The sequence below is a fragment of the Acanthisitta chloris genome, unplaced genomic scaffold (genome assembly GCF_000695815.1).
Source record: "Acanthisitta chloris isolate BGI_N310 unplaced genomic scaffold, ASM69581v1 scaffold6284, whole genome shotgun sequence".
In the NCBI taxonomy this organism is placed as follows: Eukaryota; Metazoa; Chordata; class Aves; order Passeriformes; family Acanthisittidae; genus Acanthisitta; species Acanthisitta chloris.
In genome coordinates, this window is record NW_008668649.1 from 14904 (window position 1) to 33504 (window position 18601).

Sequence of the window (18601 nt, forward strand, 5' to 3'; positions counted from 1 at the left end):
TCTTTAACGTTTTCTTCAGATATTGATATGTTAGAGGAATTTGCTTATTTAAGAACACAGGAAGGAGGGAAGATTCATCTGGAACTGCTGCCAAACCAAGCAATGTTGATCAAGTAAGGATAAAAATGCATTTACTGTTTTCTTTGGCAAAAAAAGTAAAAAAAAGAGGAGTATGTTCTGGTTGTCTTTGCTTTCATGTTATCTTCTGGATATTAAGTTAGTCATGTCTTTGAGCTTAAATTTGAGTTCAAACAAGGTCCCAAGTTTCTTTTTCTGACTCTCCTGCTGATCTGTGAATTCTTTTTTGGGGTTCTTCAAGTTTAAACTCCTACTTTTACAGAACTTTATTTCTGAGTGTGGCATTTGCTCCAGAGTGATTCATATTAAAGGGATTACATTAGTGCTCTTTGAGCCAGACACTTACACTTTGCAGGAATCCTTTAAATAATTAGGCATGAGTGCAAGGTGTCCTTACTAATTTGGCTGAGCAGTAATGCTGAACAGAAAGCACCATTTGTTATAAACAAAGTTATGAAAGACCACTGAACGATTACAAACTTAGGTATAAAACATAAATTACACTCCAGCTACACTCTAATAACCTTTCTCTTGCTATGTACTGAACAAGCTTATTCTGCTTGGCTTATTACGAGATGCTGAAGGATATTAATAATTTGGATTAACTTCCTAGGTGTTTGTTAGTTTTGGGTCAAGGCTGAACAAGTATCTGCTGCAGGATTTAGTGGCAGAATGTTTTGGAATATCCTGGTTGTTTATGAGAACTTGCAGTATTTTGCTTCATAAGAGGGGGACTGCTAAGGTTTGTTGAAATTCTGCTTTGGGTCAGTGTATTCTGGCAAATCACTAACTAGAAATGGACTGAAGTTTTCAAAATGGGAGCCTAACATTAGGCAATGGGATCCAAATTTCGACTTGAGTAGATTTTCCAAAGTGCTAGGTAACCCACACAAAAAAGAGATACAAGGTATAACTGAAGAAAAAGTAGAAATTCAAATGCTTAATTGTATGACAGAGAATTTTCTCTTTTAAGCTCTAGATTTTCAAACTCTTACCCTTGCTATATCTCACTGCTTGTAACCAGCTGTATGAAAACAAGCATCAGGGTATGCTGCACCACGTATGATGATAAGTAATAAGCTTTGTCAGCAAGAGGGCTTAGTACTGAAGACTACTCCTGGTAACTTCTTACCTGCTCTCTCCATTTCATTGCAATAGTCCAGTGCTATTTTCCTCGGCTCTTATTTTAATTGGTGTGGTAGCTGTTACTATTCTGACCCCACCAGTCAGGATTTAGGTAGCGAGAAGTGTTTCCAGCAAGACACAATCTCTCCTTGCCCTCCTTTTGATCAGTGTTATGTTTTCTGAATGATGGAAATGCTTGTAGAAGAGAGGTCCATTTCTTTGTGCTTATTGAGCCCAAATGGTCAAATATCCCATCCAGCTGGAAAAGCTGTGTACAATGTCTTTTATGTGGCTATATGTGTAGGACTAGAACCACTTCATCAGGGATAGTGCAGGGTGTAGGCCACTGATCAGAGATGACATGTACTCCCATGGCACCACAGGTATTTGTTTAGCTGGACTGGCTGTGAGGCCCCAGGATGGTGTCACGCAGCAGTGCTGATCTCAGCAGCCTCCCCCAGCCAGGGGTTGTGATAAAGTGTGCCCATGTAGCCCTGTTTCCTGGGACAGTGGTTGAGAGGCTCATTCTCTGCAGACTGCTTACATCTTTCAAAATGATCACCAGTTCTGGCTGGATGAGCTGCTGCACCATCCTCCCAATAAGTAGCAGAGGCAGGCGAGATGCTGTTCAGCCATGCACAGAAAGACTCTCTGCATTTGCCACAGCAGGCCAAAGATGAAGCAGTTGTTCCTTTGTCTGATGTTTCTTCAGCATAAATGTAGCAATCCTACATCTTAATTGATGGGAAATGTATTGTAGATAGTACATGTTTTTTATAAAGGACCACTTTTTGTTCGATGGTTTATAGGATGTTTTCTCTCCAGGTGAATTTCACATTCTTCTTCCAGTACTTTTTCTAAGTACCTTATACTTCATAGGAAATTATATTCATTTTTCTGAACTCAGTAAAGCAAACTGCTTTCAAAAGCTGAAGTAAGATCCTGGTAGGCTGCAGACTGAGAGTTGGGTTATGCAAAATATATTTACAGCTTCTGAGCTTTCCTCTTGCTTGTATCCACTGTGGGAATCTGAAGGCCCATGGTTGTGGTTTTAACTGGTGACATAGCCAGCTCATTCTGTGTGCAGTGTCACAAGATGTGCTCAATGAGCTTTGAATTCAGCACCACCAAGTGCTTTTGAACCAGAGAAGCCAAGTTTCATAGTTTTACAGATTATACATGTCAGTAATGCCAGTGTTAGCTGGTGAGGTTATAAACGAAAAGAATAATATGCAAGAAAGTGCTGCTTAATAGCTTGCTCCTCTTTTTTATAAATCTTACTCTAATTAATCTGATCTTAGCCTACCAAGTGTGTAAACTTGATCTGAAAGCTGAGTGTTCTGCCTCTACTCACATTCCCATCACATCTCTCCCTAGGGACAGAGAAGGTAACCCTTAGTTGGTTTCAAGTGAAACAAAGTATCTTGAGGGTGCCATTTTTATTCTGATTGTGCACATGGGTATGTTTAGTTCTGAATGCAGATCTTGCAAACAGCAGTGAAGACAGTTGCACATATTCCCTTTTGCAAGCATCTGGCACTCTGGGACCAGGATCTTGCTGGTCCTTTGTATTTTCTGTTCCTCATGTCCATTTTTGCAAGTACTGGACTCACTCATGCCAAGAACTCTTGAAAAATTATCTCATCTGATGGACTAATTCTTGTGAATATTTTATTTCAGGTTATCATTATTGTATTAGCGTTAAATGTCCCATCTTTATTTGACTTTTGTAAGCATAGCTCTCCATCCATATCCATTAATAAATTCCAGGTACTAACCAAAATTCCCACCTGTGAGATCTGAGGGCACCTAACTTGATATTATAGGCATCTAAGTGCAAGTTTTGCTTCTCTGCTCCCTTCTTAGCATCTCTGGGGGTTCCTGATGCACTCAGTGCTCCGGTGCCTAGTAAGATTTAAGTGGCATTTTGGGAGACTTGGGTTAGGAAACTAGACCTGTCTGCTATATACAAAATTTCTCATTTCTCGTCTCTTTAGGTGAGGCATTGGATTTGCTCTAGGCTGGACATGTTAGGTTATTACCTTGTTATAGATATCACATGGAGATAAGAACTTCACAGAGGAGACAATCTGTCTGTCAGCTGAGACATCTTTTGGTGGTTAGTTTGTGTGGCCCTGGTCATAAATAGGAGGTTGTTCTGAGTGGGCATTTGTGCTCTGACACTGTGCCATCCTCTGACAGCCATTTTTGTATGCAGTTTGGATTTGTAGAGGTGGAAAAGGCCATCTGTGGGCTAATGAGAAGATACTTAGGCAACCTTTAACAAACACTGTCATGTACTCAACTTGGCCGATACCCGCTGTGCATGCACTCAGCTTGGGCTCAGCAGCAAATCCCTTAACTCCAAGTTGTGGGTTCTCCCAGTTCGCTGACGTGTTCCTGCCAGCTCTGGAGGGAAGCTGTGGTATCTGCAGTGCTCCTCTGATTAAATCTTTTCTGACTGACATGCTTCCTGGGAAGAGCTATGACAGTTCATTATAGTACAACTACGTATTGTTTTTGTACCTGCTGCTGTCCTTTCTCCCGGTGTAACTGCCCAAAAAAATGTGTGTGTATCTAGACCACAATTGTAGAACAGCCTTGCAATGAAATCTGGGGATATTTGCATGTTTGATGCTGTTAGGGTCCTGCACCCCTTTGGCTGCTCAGTGGTCGTATTGCTGTGTGAGCTCACCCTAGTTTTTTGTTGCTCCTTTTTCTGGAGAGTTGTTTTGCACCGGAGGGGGAGTTGGTGTGTGGGTGTTTGAATGCTGCTATTTGCTGTTTTTTAAAGGACTTCTAGCCCTCCCATGGGGTTACTGCAGCAGGAGCTGTGCTACAGCATACAGACTGCTGACAGGTACCAAGTGGAAAAACCCTGCTCATAGTGTGCTGTGTTTTGTCAATATGTTTTACTGCCCATGGTTTTCAGCAATTTGTTATTCAATATTTATCCCTTTTTTTTTTTCCTTCATTTGTGCCTACATTGCCTGGCAAACCATGTTGTTCTAGTATAACATTTCTTTTTCTTTTTCCCATAAGCATACAGACTGCTGACAGGTACCAAGTGGAAAAACCCTGCTCATAGTGTGCTGTGTTTTGTCAATATGTTTTACTGCCCATGGTTTTCAGCAATTTGTTATTCAATATTTATCCCTTTTTTTTTTTCCTTCATTTGTGCCTACATTGCCTGGCAAACCATGTTGTTCTAGTATAACATTTCTTTTTCTTTTTCCCATAAGTTGCCAGTATCCGTGTCCTTTCAATTTAATAATCACTATTGAATATAAGCAAAAATGTAGAGGTCCTCCAAAATTATACCGATGTTCAGTCACATATTAACAAGAGCATAACCCTTTCTTTTCAAGATACTCGTTACTGGATCCATTTGTAGCTACTTTTCTTCATGTAGGTTGTTCTGAATTCTGTTTTTTGTTTTCCAGCTGTTACATGACACACACCTTCCAAAGCACCACTGGCTCCCTTAGGAGCTGTAGGTTGCAAATTCTCCTTTAGGTTGTAACTGACCCTAGTACTGGGCTGCCAGCAATGTTTAAGACAGTAAAGATGGAAAACAGGGCTTATCCCAAAACCTCTGAATATGCTGGAGTGCAGTTCTGCTTCACTCAGCCTAGCTCATCAAGGAATTGCCCAGTAGACTCCAGGCTAGTCTCCTCTTTGCCTTTTCCATGTGTTGCAGAGGTCTCTACTGTTTTGACAAAGAAGTCTCTTCTCAAATGCTGGACTTGCTTATTTAGGTGATATTGTTGGCAAGGGTAATTCTGAGATTTTTCCCTTTCTCGTTTCCAGCATCTCTGGATTGGCATAGATGCCCTCACCCTTTAGTTTTTATTTTCTTTCTGTCTTTCAGTGTGCTTGCTGGGTTCAGATCAGCTCTTCCCTTCTTACCTGTGACTCAGGCCTTGGCTCAGTGTTAGCATTATGCTTTTCTCTGCTGCTCCTGTAGTAGTGTTAAGGCTCTCGTTTCAGGGCGTATCTTTTGCTTCCCTTCCCAAAGTAGGGTTTGCAGGTAGATACTACAAAGTCTTGATCTCATTTATCCAGTTCTGGACCAGTGCGAGTAAAGTGTATTTTGCTTAGGTGCTGCAAAACATTGTTTTAAGGACAAGATGTAGGTGTTGAGTACTACAGGCCAGTTGTGAGGACCTTTAATGGGGCAATATCCCATGAGTTTCCCCAGCCAGCATAGCTTTAGCTTGCTCAGTAGCTGGACCTTTGTTCGATTTGAAAACAAGTCCTGAACTTCTGCTCAGAATAAATGTAATCCCTGTCTGGTGTCTAGTATCTTCTACTGATGCAGACTCACAACCTGGCTTGATTGGGGTTTTGTGAAGTGTTCACTTTCATTAGTCAAAGTGCCCACAGGATTATATAGCTCCTTCCTGTACTTTCCTACTGGTAGAGAAGATGCTCTCTGTCTTTATGGTGGCACCCTTCCTCCAGAGAAAGCAAGTTCATCTTTTCAGTCTTCTTTCAACCCCAGCCATTTATAGGGGTAATTACAGGGAGGAAGTGGCCTGGGCAGCAAAGGTAGACAGAAAAAGAAAATTCCTTTCCCCAAGCAAGGCAAGAACTCTGTACATGCTGAGTTAAGAGAATAGATTTTCCAGTTAGCCAAAAGAGCAACATTTTTTCCCCCAAACAGTCATAATCAAAGCAGTGAGAGCATAGACTTTTGTGGAACTTCCAACTGTTGAAAGACTTGTAAGCTGCTAAACAGATGATTTTAAAAAAATAGCATAGCATGGGCTATTTGACTCTCCTTACATAAACTCAGATATGGACAGTAAATACGTAGTATGTGACATGCAGTAGCTTTTAAATTACTGTACTGCCTCAAATAACTATTATTTGATTTTTGTCTGTCTCCTTCATGGCTTAAGGCATCATACAGTTACCCGGGGTATAACTAAAGGAGTGAAAGAAGATTTCCGCCTGGCCATGGAGCGCCAGGTCTCACGCTGTGGGGAAAATCTCATGGTGGTCTTGCATAGGTTCTGCATTAATGAGAAAATATTGCTGCTTCAGACTCTTGCTTGAATGGACTGGATCATGATGCAGTGTCTTTTATGGAGAGAGAAGAAACTTTTAATTGTATGAACAGCAGCATGGCAGTGGAAAATCACTTATTCAGAGACTCAGAGTTACAGGTTCTGCAATACACAAACACTACTCAGTGTTTGTTCACTGTTTAGTTTTCTTATGTGCTTAGATCAAACTTTATAAATAAAACTTTGTTTAAAAAGTCTTTTGTAATACGCTGTTTTGTTTTTGTTTTATTTCCACAGTATTTTACTAAGGTGTGTGTTTTAGTTCTTTCTGTCTTTATAAATACACAGAGAACAGAGCAAAGTATTTCAGGCTTTTTATTAGCACTGGTTCGGAAATCACAGCATTACTGAATCTCCTGAATTTCCAAAAACTCTTATCTTACATTGAATTGGTCTGTTATCCCTTCTTTTTTGGTGGAGTTTTACCAGCATTGGTGGTTTTCAGATTCAGGGCCCTTAAGTAAACCAATGTAGAAAGAGGATTGCTGTGACTGAAATTTGGTAATATCCATGTGATTATAGAAATTAATAGGAAGTGGCCTTTCTGCACTCCTGGAGTGTAGCATGTGAAACTCAGACCTCACCCATGGTAGAGACAAAGGCCCAGAACATGCACAGATGGGCTGCTAAACCTGCAGCAGCAGCCTGCTGATCCGTAAGCCAGTGGAAGAGATCTGAGGCAGCAGGCTTCAACAGGATCCTAAACCTAAAGTTTTGGTCCAAGACGAGATTGGAAGAACACAGTGAAGAATGATCAGCTGAGGGCACCACTTCCCAGAGCACACTAGCACAGAGGGGCCCCTGAGCTTTCCCAGACAGTCACTGCACTACCAGCCCAAGTACAGTGCTGAGGATGCTGCCAGTGCTCCCGAGTCAAAAAGATGACCAAGTTAAATGTGCCAGCGGCCAGAGTGGCACAGGCATGCAACAGGTGCCAAGGGTATACACAAACCCCAGAGCACCCGAGTTAGGGGTGCCATGTCAGATGCAAGGACTTAGCACAGGCCATTCTGATAACCCCTTGCAGTCACCACCCAGATCCCTTGCTGTTCCTTTCATGAACACCATCAGGCTGTCTTACACTGCCCAACTGTTATAGTATGTTCAGTTTCTCTATATGAAGGAGCAAAATCAGTATTTACAAAACACAGAAAACAGACAAAGTGCAGTAGACTAGTAAGTTTTTGCTGAATAGAAAATACTGTCCCTTAAGTCACATGAAAGTCTTGATGACAGCTCCGATGGCACTGTAAACCAGTATCCCTTTTAGTAATACAGCCTAGCACAAGTGGCAATATTTCGGTCTAATCCACTTGCCTCACCAGAATCTAGGCCTGCTACACCTCCATCAGATTTTCAAGAATATCCTTCTCCTGTAAAGTAAATATGAAATTATGACCCAAAGAGTCGTTGCAGTGAGGTTTTGAGTCAGATGCTCTGCATGGGATTGACTGTCTTGCATCTTCCACTTAAAAGGAAAATAATTTGCAAATACTTCATGTCCAATGTAGACCAGGATTGAGTTCATACCTGAAAAGAAGCACAGGTCACACCATCTGAAAGGGCAGGTAGCAAGCAGGCAGGGGTGTGCCAGGCTCATAAAACAGAGTGGCATCAAGACAACAGCTAATGTTGCTTGCCCCAAAAATGCTACACAAATGTGTTTTCAAATATAGCTTGAGCGGTTCCCTCCCACAAAACATTTATTGAAAAGAAATACAGACAACTTCTGTGCTAAACTGAAAATGCAACCAAATCAGTATCCTGCAATTATATTAATATGGAAAATAATCACAGTTATTGTCTTCAGGGTAGACAAGTGCCAGCCTATCTGGTCAGATCTGTTGCCTTCACAAACAGATGCTGACTGCCCTTCAAAGCTCTTGATTTCTGGTGGGAGATAGGATACCATCTTGTCACCCTACCCATCTTCCTGTCCAGACACCAGAGCTGCTGATAGGTCCCCTCTGCTGTGGGTTTGCATTCTGTACTCATCATGTTGCTGTGTGCCCAGTGTGGTTAAAGCCACAGTGGGATGGTTTGGGAGACATGCTTACCTAAAATCACAGAGACACAACCTACACAGCTGCCCAGGACATTTGGTCTTCCACATCTTCAGAAGTGGTATTACTCTGCTGACAGACCTCTGAGTTTCCCATTAGGTTACACAAGTCACAGCAGTCCTTTCCAAAACCAAACATGAACAGCTGTGGTATTTTGCTTGGTACTAGGCAGCTGTTTGCTGGGACCTTAACTCGAGACCAAATTGAGAACAGTCATTAGGCACTAGCAATAGCAGCCTCGAGCCCTCTTTTAAAGAGCTGACTGTCCCTCTCTCCTAAACATTTGATCTCAAGTGTCCTGGTTCTATGCAACGACTGAGCTCAACTTAATCATTCTGGAATTCTTCAGGTTATCTCATTCTAAATCCCTACTCTTTTAAAGGCATGGGAAGAGCAGAAAACATAAAAGAACAGTATCAGTGCAGACGGGAAGGAATATGTTTCTTGCTGTGAATTTACTTACCTGGGTAGAAAAATGGAGCACCCGACCACAATTTCTTGACATCCACAAGGTAATATATCAGCAATAACAGGATGAAGGCAAAGCAGCTTGTGGTTGTCACATACGATATTGACCTACGAACATTTTCAGTAGAAAGATTAATATTTAGAGAACTATGTGATACAGATCTCAATACATAAAAGGCAAAACATTCTCCAAGGTAAAATTGTACTTCAACAAAATCATACTAGAAGTTGTATGTCTTTGCTTACCATAAGTTCTTGTTTATGGGAATAAACCCTTCTTCCTTGGAACATTTTGTCAAGATAGCAGAAATAATTCCCTGAAACAGAAAGTTGCTAAAGTTTATATAATCACTGCAACATGTTTCACAAATACTAACTTTGCATTGCATTAAAATACGTGTCTGTTAAAGAGCTACATAACTGTCAGACTTACCATCACTATGCCCCATATGAGGAACCGACTCATAATTTGTTTGTGCTGGTCTTTGTAGCACAAGATAATTTTTCCTGCCTTATAAAAAGAATACAAAATAATTAATTAATGCTCATGAGTGTAACTACATTCCAGGAGCCAGGTATATTTGGCACCAGCTACCTGTGCTAAGACAGAGAACATGAGTAGGGTTTATATCAGACAAGTGGCTGAAAGGCTCAGAATGAGGAGTCTTTGCAAAGAATGGACACAGATGGGAAAATACATAAACACAGCACAATAGAGGTGCACCTTTTCTCCCTTCCCTATTCTGTTAACCCTGAGGAAGGGGACAAGCAATTCTGTTAGGTCAACACAATGTGACTCAAGCTCCATTTCCTTCAGCAAGGATTACGTGAAGGAACACCACCACAGCCAGCCCAAACAGCTTCTCTACAGCACATCACACCCTGACCTGCTCAGAACACATTCCCCTTCTCATGCACCACTAAGAAATCTGTCCCGATGACTCATTCCTCAGTGTCACACTTTGTTCCAAGCTCTGCCCCAGGGACACTCCCAATCAATTTTTACCCAGTGCTACATGTGGTTGGTCCGTTTCCCAGCACCAAAGTTTCAGTGTGGTTCACAGCTGCTGCAGAAAAGCCAGCAGAACTGCATCAAAAAGCATTGTGGTATTGTAGTTTAAACACAGGGATGAGCTGTGAGCCTCTGGTGTTGGTAACACCAATGTGAACCCCTGTATCCCTCGTGTCAGGGAAAGTGAGCACACTCATAGCACCTATGCAAGACAGCTTACACTGCATGTCAAGCAGAAAATTAGCAACATATAGCTGCAACATTTAAAACCCTTAAAATAAAACTGTGAAGTCTGTGCATCTCTTGGCCTTATTTTTGAACATGCATAGCCAGCCTACTCCCAGCATAAGCCCAATCTTAAAACAAGCAAAGGAAGTTTCCAGGTGTATATTTTGCAAGCTTTCTGTGTCCATCCCTTACAAAACCTGAGAAAAAGTCTTGGCATATCTAATGCAAGCTACTTCCAGATTAGGTTCCACTTCTCTCACCTCAGGCTAAGTCATTCTGAATGCACTGGTCTGCAAAAGGTTTTGTTAGAACAAGTCTCAACCTTGAGTAAAGAAATCAAGTTGCCCCCACTTCCAAGTTTCCTTCAAATCTTCCCATTATAGCATGCAGCTAGAAAAAAAAAGAGGTACCTGCACTCCCAAAAATGCCATAACAATGCTATTTATGGTCCCCAGGATCCCCTCAGGATCATATGGCATGGTTGTTTGGTAAATAACCTTGGAGAGAAAACAGTTGTTAGAGGGCACCTGAGCAACCAGCCTCCTTTATCTCACCCCCCACAGCATGTGTCATTCCCAAGTGCCTCTTGATCAGTATGTTCACTGCTTGCCTGCAGCTTAATACTGCAAACCAAAAGCTACTTACATTTGAAGAGGGATGCTGATACATATGCTTTTCTCCAAGAAGCAAACGATCAATGTAACCAGCTGCTCCTCCAGTGCAGTTGGGATAGTTTCCAAAGTCTCCAATGCCCCCAGGACCAAGATAGCCCCTAGGACAGAAGCAAACAGGTTATAGCACAAAGTGTTGGTACACTCCACCTGCAGAGCAGCTGGCCCACTGGCCCAGCACACTAAATGCTCTATGTTTTCCCTGGCTAGAGGCACAAGTAAAGGAAGTTTTCTCACATGATGAATGCTTGCCTTAACCCTGCTGGCCTAAAGGCTCTCGTCATTCTTTCCCTGTGGCTAATAAAATGTACTTTCTACTCAGTAGAAGAAAAACAATCTGATGCCCCACAGGAAGTCATCTGAGTGCTCAGTCTTACCTGGGACAACCTGGCACTGGTAACAAGAAGGTCAGGCAAAGCCAAGTCGCTTCTAACATCAGAATGAAAATCCACTGTGGCCAGTGGGGGAGAATATCCTGCAGAGCAGGATATGATGCTTCCTGCAAGCAATGGAGGGAGGAGGGTATTAGTTGGCAAGTGAAAACCATGCCCTTGGGGACAACCTTGTACTTCCTGGCAAGCAGTGCCCCAGATACAAGAGGGAGCTGTTGTCATTTAAAAAATAGGTTCTATCAACAGACCTTTCATTTTTGCAAATGATTTCCAGACACTTAGTTCCTTGGGGAGGGTGGGGGGGGGGTGGGGGGGAAAGAAACAAACCAAAACAAAAGCCCTTCATGTTTTTTAACTTGGAAAATGTCAAAAGGAATTTTGATTCATGAGTAGAACAAAAGCCTTTGGGGAAAACAGACTAGAAAGAAAAGAAAAGCAGTATTACTTTCCCCTGCTGTGAAAAAAACACCGCCAAAATTAACTGGACAAAATACAAACCACAGGATTCAGCATAGAGATGCTTCAACCAAAACAAAAGCCCTTCATGTTTTTTAACTTGGAAAATGTCAAAAGGAATTTTGATTCATGAGTAGAACAAAAGCCTTTGGGGAAAACAGACTAGAAAGAAAAGAAAAGCAGTATTACTTTCCCCTGCTGTGAAAAAAACACCGCCAAAATTAACTGGACAAAATACAAACCACAGGATTCAGCATAGAGATGCTTCTCCCTGGCATCTCTTGGCAGTAGAAAGTCATCAAAAGTGCCTGGGAATGCCTGTTTCTAACCACTGTCTGAACGGATTGGTGAAATCTTCAAATGCAGCAAAGTCAGATGTGATAAAATGCAGGCTGGGACACTGATGGGGGCACATTGCCCCAAACTTTTGCCAGGTCTCACTGCGCTACACATCAGGTAAGATGCTACATGTTTTGTCATCATTTCTCATGTGTTCTTTGTGCTCAAACAAGACCAAAGGCTCCCAAACCCTACTCCAGTACCCGTTGTCATCTCCCCACATAACTCACCCAGGTCCCACTCTCAGCTCTTGCAAACAGGAGTTCCAGAGCAGCAACCACCAGGTATGTGAATCCCAACCTCTGGAGCACCCCGGGAATACGCAGATTATCCCAGGACACTGAAAAACATGCAAGCAATGTGAAAGAGGAGCAGACACATGCTCTTTTGTAAATACAGAAGCAACCCTTCTCCAGGGAGAGCTGAGACCCACTACACCTGCAGGGACAAGGAACACCTTCACTCTGCCATCCCACTTGTAAATCATAATCCTGGGAAAGTCACCTCTAAGATGATAAACACTGGTTGGCACAGGGGTCTAACAGTTCTGCATTAATGCAGAACTGAACAGCACTCAACAGGATACCACTAAACTGCCCACATGCAACTGGTCAATACAACAAGGCTGACACTGTTCTAGCAACAGCCCAGCCAAGGAGGCAGAACAACAGTTGCAGAAATGCAAGGAAGAGAGCAAGTTCCACTCACAGGGTCCAAGGCAGTAATTGGGATTCACAACTATGACTCCCAGCAGTATCAGCACAAAACTCCTCCAGAGGATTTTCCTGAGCACCTTCTGCTTGGAACTTCCCCACCTCATCATGGAGCTCAGTGACAATGATATTGATGTCCCCATGATGAACACAAACCTAGAGAGTAGAGCAGATGGGAAATGGAGCTGAGAGGTGTCTCATAACACGTGTGCGACAGCAAACACTAAAGCTAACAAAGCATCCTGCATTGGCTCAATTGGCATGCACTGAGTGAAACTGGACAACTTTATTTCCTCTGATTTCCAGGCTACTCAACTTGCACCATAGGAGCCTTCCACCTATTTTCAGTGGTCACTTGAGGCATGGATGTAATTGCATTCTGGTCTTTTTCCAGCAATTCATACGCTACCCAAAAATTCCATTACCCTAAATTAAATTAGCATCTTCAGAGCAGTAAAGCACAAGCTACGTATCTATAATTCAAAGTCAGAATTGACCCACTTCTCCCCTCTAGATTAGGTTCACAGTCCATGTCCAGCTCCCACTTCCAAGAGTAACCACAACCAGTGTAGAAAAGCATGCTAGGGGCAGATAGGATAATTGCTTCCCAATAAGACCATTCTCTGGTTATAGAAATATCAGCTTAATCCAAAATTAACTTGACTATTTATCTATGTACACACATCAGTCCAGCTTCTATTCTTGACAGACTGACTGCCTTCATCAGAGTAGTGTGGCAATGAGCTTCTCAGGGATCCTGCACTTCCACTGGCAGGGTAACCCTGGGCCTCCCAATAACACTGTGTGGCAGGAAGGAGGGTGTGTGGCACCACACTTAGCTAATCTACTGGTTCGTAAGGATGATGTAGTTATCTGGAGGGGCAGATTCCTATCAACAGTTTAACCAAATTCACCTGTCCAAATACATTTCCACATAGAGGCAAGGTGCAAACAAGGTTCTGCTTGCAACCCTTAATATAAAGAATCACTTGACACAAGAACTATTCTTTGGGAAAACTTACCATGGAAACACCAGATCTGCCACTGTTAATCCTACAGAGAAACACAAAGGAGCACGTTATTTACCTTGAACCCTCCCTAAATTTTAACAATATTATTGTTGAGTTTCTAGAGGAATTGGAAGCTACTTGTAATTATCTGACAGCCCAAGATCTAAAACATGTTATAAACAAAACTTAGAAAGAGCTAATAATTTTGCCTGTTTTTACCACTCTTCCGAGACTAGGGTCAGAACTGATTGCTGTGCCTTGGCAAAGGTTTCAGGGATGGGAACCTTGCTATGCTCCACTAAAGCAGCACAGACTCCTTCCCCATCAGGCTGCCAATCAAGGCATTATGTTTTAACAGCACTGAACAACATCAGTTTGACTGTGGCCATTAAACAACAGAGAAAAGTTAAAAATATGAACCTGTGTCACAAATGAAGATGCTACACACAGAGTGTGATGTGAAACCATTCCATCACTGTGTGATGAGCAGGACTATACACTGCTTTGCCCATTAGCCCAGCAGGTCAGACACCCTGCTGGAGGCAAACTGGCACAGTGTCACAGCCTTCAGCTGAGCCACAGCTCACTGTAGCAGCTGCAGTGCTAACCATATCTAGATATTGTTGCAGTTAAACCCCAGATTAACTGTCTCAACTGTACTTTACCATTCCAACTCTCGTGTTTGAAGAACCAGTATTTTCCTCCTCCATAGTTAACAAACACCATAATTATAAGAGACAGCCTAAAAAGACAACAAAAATGCACACAAAGTATTGCATGTCAATGAAATACATACATATGAACATGAAGTTAATGCTTGCCCCCATTACAACATTTCTAACTATGAAACCTGGTTTATATTTTTAATTTCTTTATTTTTTACCAACCAGAAAACAGTGTTTCAAAGAACATGGATGGTGGCGAACCAAAGTAAGCTTCTTCACATAGCATTTTTGCACTGAACACATGTTGGTTTCTTCCACCCTCTGCCACAATGTTAATGTTTCCTCAAACTAGATCAACTGCAAAGTGTTGTGGAAAATCCAAGAATTAAAACCTTGACTAACTCCCAAGTAAAACAGACCACCTTGAACTGTCCATCTGCTAAGTATTTCCATACACTGTCAAACCACCTTTAGAAAAATCTCATTCCCCTTGGGAGTGTTGCTTTTGAGTAAGGTCTTGTGCTCACCCTCGGAACGTGTCCAGGGAATGCAGCCGCTGCCGAGAGGCTGTGCTCCACACACGTGGGGTTGAATCACAGTTAACAGAGTCTGTTGTGTTTGGGGATCCAAGCTCCTTTGGGAACAAACCAGACACATGAAGGGCAAGTCAGCAGCTGCACCAGCTGCCTAGGGAACAGAGGTCAGCAAACTGCAAACTTTCACATACTGTGTTTGTCTTTATTCTCCCCGTCTTCCTTTTGTTTCCCCACTTGCTACTTCTAACCTCTTCCTGGCACCACCATACTGCAATAATATTTGCAGATGCTCCACACTCCCTCCACCTTTGACCAGGGTGGAAAGTCCAATGCAGGGAAAAGAGCCTTTGCTTGAGACTCATGGGAGCTGGGTCCGGTCCAAATCAGCCGAAGACTTGGTGTCGCTGTGAGTACTGCTTTACCACAGAGCTGAGCAGATCTAGCTGCTGACTCTCAAACAGGATCCATCTCATCCCATTAGCACTTGTCTGACACGACAGAGACTGTTTCAAGAGCTGAACCAGCAGAAAATTAATTCTTCTAAATACAGGAGTGGCTTCTTTGCAACTGAGTTCTGTAAACCTCTCTGACCAGCCCCAGTGACAGCATAAAGCCAACATCAGTGTATCACAGCTATAGAGATGAACAACTACAAGAATTGCTGCAGAGCTCTGCATCCAAGTCTTTTCATTCTAGGCAGGTTTGGACCTCCTAGATGTGAAGCCCAGACTGTGATAAACTATCTACGTTCTAGTGCAAAATGAGCCTCACACTGAACTGCCAGCTCTAGGGGTGCTTATGCTTTTGCTAAAATTCCTGCTATGCTGGAAGCAGACATGAAGGCTGTCATTTCTTTTCTTCCCTTACACTATGTCAGAAGGGAACAGTGTTTTCACCAACACATTTGCTTCAAGGGAACTTAAGAGGGCACACATCTGCATGTTCAAAACTTAGAAGAGCTCTCCAGGGAATCCACTAAACTGGCATGGAAACTCAGTCTAGCATTCTCCATTGCCTGTCTGACATCAATACGAAATTTTCTAAGGGGAATACACACAAGGGGCAGATGATCAGTAATAAGCAAGTCCCCAGATAGTGTATGTTCCTCAGAGATGAAAACACTACAGAATAAAAACTAAAGATACTCTGGTCACTCACAGTATTAATCAGACGATCAGTTTCTCTGAGGTTCAGTTTCTTGTAAACCCAGTTTCTGACTGGATCAATTCTGAAAATTAATGACAGTTTAAAACACAAAACAAGAAGTACTTTGTAGTCAATTTCATCTTAAGATCAACTATTTGGCAGCATAAATCATAAATTGCGACAGTGCCTATTTCTGTTTTTACAGCTCATGTAGGTAATGCTGAGATTCAGCTGGTGCCTAGGATCTCCAGAGTCCAGATGTGTAATTCCACTGACACAAGCTCAGTTTGGGGGCTTTTATTCTCAGGTTGCTACAGGCAAGGATGACTCACCCTGTTCAGCACACAGAGTGAAAGGTCACATATGCTACACACACTTAGGTCCCACCGACTTAGATTACGGGTTCAGGGCTAGATGCAGGAACAAGTGACAGGCAGGCGAGGCAGGGTGTGCGTGACCATGGACAGCTACCACACCTTAACTTGTACTTGGGACCCTGATCACGACCCTTGGGCTACAGTGGGACTCTGAACCATTACCACACTGTGATGTGTGTTTTTAAACCAGCAGCTTCACTTCACTCGCGAGGAGGAATTGCTGTTCACTTACTTCATAAGAAGGCGCCCGGCAATGAAGACAGCAAGGACCCCCATGTAAACCAGGACAGCAAAGAGAAGAGCTGCAGGAAAAGAGAACAACACAACTCTATAAATGATCCAAAACCTAGGCTTGGTTAAGCATGACACAAACATGACAAAAAGCCCAAGCCACCGATCCTCACACCACCTTTTCCATGCAATACGCATTCCCAGCCTGAGTACCAGAGGTAAAAAACCAACCCACACAAAACCCCCAAACAACCCAACACAAAAGCAGGCTAGTTTCAAAGTGCAGCTTGGCATAAAAAAGGTAAAAGAAAACTGCACTGCATTACAAGGCAATAGTGACAGAAGAGCTGATGTCCTATATATTCTGAAGAAGAAACTAGAGATTTAAAACCAGCCTCAACATGAAGACAGGGGAGAGGGTAATACACCAAGTTTGCAAGCACGGAGAATTTTTTGTTGCAGTTGGGAAACTGGAAGGACTGAAGAATAATGTAATGTAAAAGAGAAGAACAGAAGAGACAAAGACAAGAGTTTGAAACAGTCCTGGAAAAGAGATGAACAAAAAAGGAAAATGTCGGGTTTAAAATTAAAAGCACAACAACAAACAAAAATCCAAACACTGTGCAAACTGTTTTGCATTTTGTGAGAGAAGCAAGACAGAGGGAAGAAGAGGAAGGATTCTGTATACATACATAAACATACAGGAAAACAGGAACTATGAAAATATCTCCCTCTGGACACATACCCACTGATTTTTCAGGATTAATCCCTGCAGCAAAAAGGTTGTGAGCACACAGTACATCATATGAAGAGGCCTGATCCTGGTCAGGGCCTCAAGACGGGTGTATAAAGCATAAGGAGGCAAGATGTTGACAATGAAGAGGAGCAAGCCCGTGACAACTCTTCAGCACAGCATGAGTAGCTCATAGGCTTTTTAGGAAGCTGGTTCTGCTGATAGACATGCAAGTTGCAGAATGAAAGGGAAAAACAGAGCATTACATACGGAGGTAGCTGTTGATAGGGCCTTCATTGATGACTAGGTCACAAGAAACAGTTTTGGTGCTTGTATTTAGGGTCTTTACCACAAGGGAATAATTGCCAAACTCTCCAAAATGATAATGAATCCTGTAAAGGATAAATGAAACGAAACTTGCTGAGCCACCACGGCTATGTGCAGGTGCCACAGCAGCATTTAGGGGGGCTGTAAGCCTGAATGCTTTAGGAAAGGCAAGCAAAAACTTGGACTAACATTGAAGCTGCTTCTCTCTACCTCTGCCAAGCATTACTGTCCCCTAGCCCAACACCAATTCTTTACCACACACGCACTGCCATCATTTGTCCTCTTGAACTACAGACTCCCTGCAAAAGAAACCAGGTGCTTGCACATGCTGACTCAATGAATACAGTTTTGGCTCCTGCTTGCCCCTAGATCCTTTTAGTGCAGTTAAAATGTACACTACGGTGACAGCAGTGGGGCAGAGATTGACTCTACGTCTAAACAGTTGGAAAAAAGGAGGTGATGAGCAGGCAATAAACAGGCACATGGGTCCAGCTGAAAAAAACAAACCAGAAACCCGAACCAACGCAAAATATAGGATAAAACTATGCATGTATTGCCTGGGGCTGGGCCACGTACTTGCAGAGCTCTGTGTCCCCCAGAGAGCTGTTGAGCTGCAGGGTGAGTGGATGCTGAGTATCAACCATCACCGACGCCGTGCCTGGAACGCTCAGGCTGCCGTTGCTCGGTGGGACAAACGCCAGGAACTGATACAAGCACTGTGGAGAGAGAGGGTGAAGGGAGCTCATCAGTGCCAAAGGAGAGCGAACAGGGGTCCTGCCTCACACGGGGCAAAGACGAGGGGAGACGCGGTGGGGCCGGAGCAGCTCGTGCTGCGGGAATTCCCTGCGTGCCGCTCGAAGGGGAAACCGAAGCGAAGCAGCCTAACACGGCACGGGGAGGCGGCGGGCGGCTCTCCGGGAGCGGGGCCGGCACAGCCCCCTCGGCTCACCTGGTGGCAG

General features: G+C 43.0%; 2 protein-coding genes across 2 annotated transcripts in view; one reads left to right on the top strand and one right to left on the bottom strand.

Annotated features, from left to right (window-relative positions):
- Positions 1-6472, top strand: part of INTS10 (integrator complex subunit 10) — a 20518-nt gene extending 14046 nt beyond the window's left edge. Inside the window, exons 15-16 of the mRNA XM_009072976.1 lie at positions 20-113; positions 6108-6472. Of these exons, the coding sequence (XP_009071224.1) occupies positions 20-113; positions 6108-6264 (251 nt within the window). The 3' untranslated portion in view covers positions 6265-6472. The remainder of the gene's footprint in view (positions 1-19; positions 114-6107) is intronic.
- Positions 6473-7416: 944 nt separating this feature from the next.
- On the bottom strand, positions 7417-18358 carry HGSNAT (heparan-alpha-glucosaminide N-acetyltransferase; the record flags this gene model as incomplete). Its single annotated transcript, XM_009072977.1, has 16 exons — positions 7417-7805; positions 8802-8914; positions 9053-9123; positions 9240-9317; positions 10457-10543; positions 10692-10818; positions 11095-11216; positions 12135-12244; positions 12613-12773; positions 13640-13670; positions 14293-14369; positions 14820-14926; positions 15987-16056; positions 16584-16653; positions 17586-17707; positions 18219-18358. Coding segments are annotated over 16 exons (1668 nt in total), but the record flags the coding sequence as incomplete, so codon positions are not given.
- Between the last annotated feature and the right edge of the window lie 243 nt (positions 18359-18601).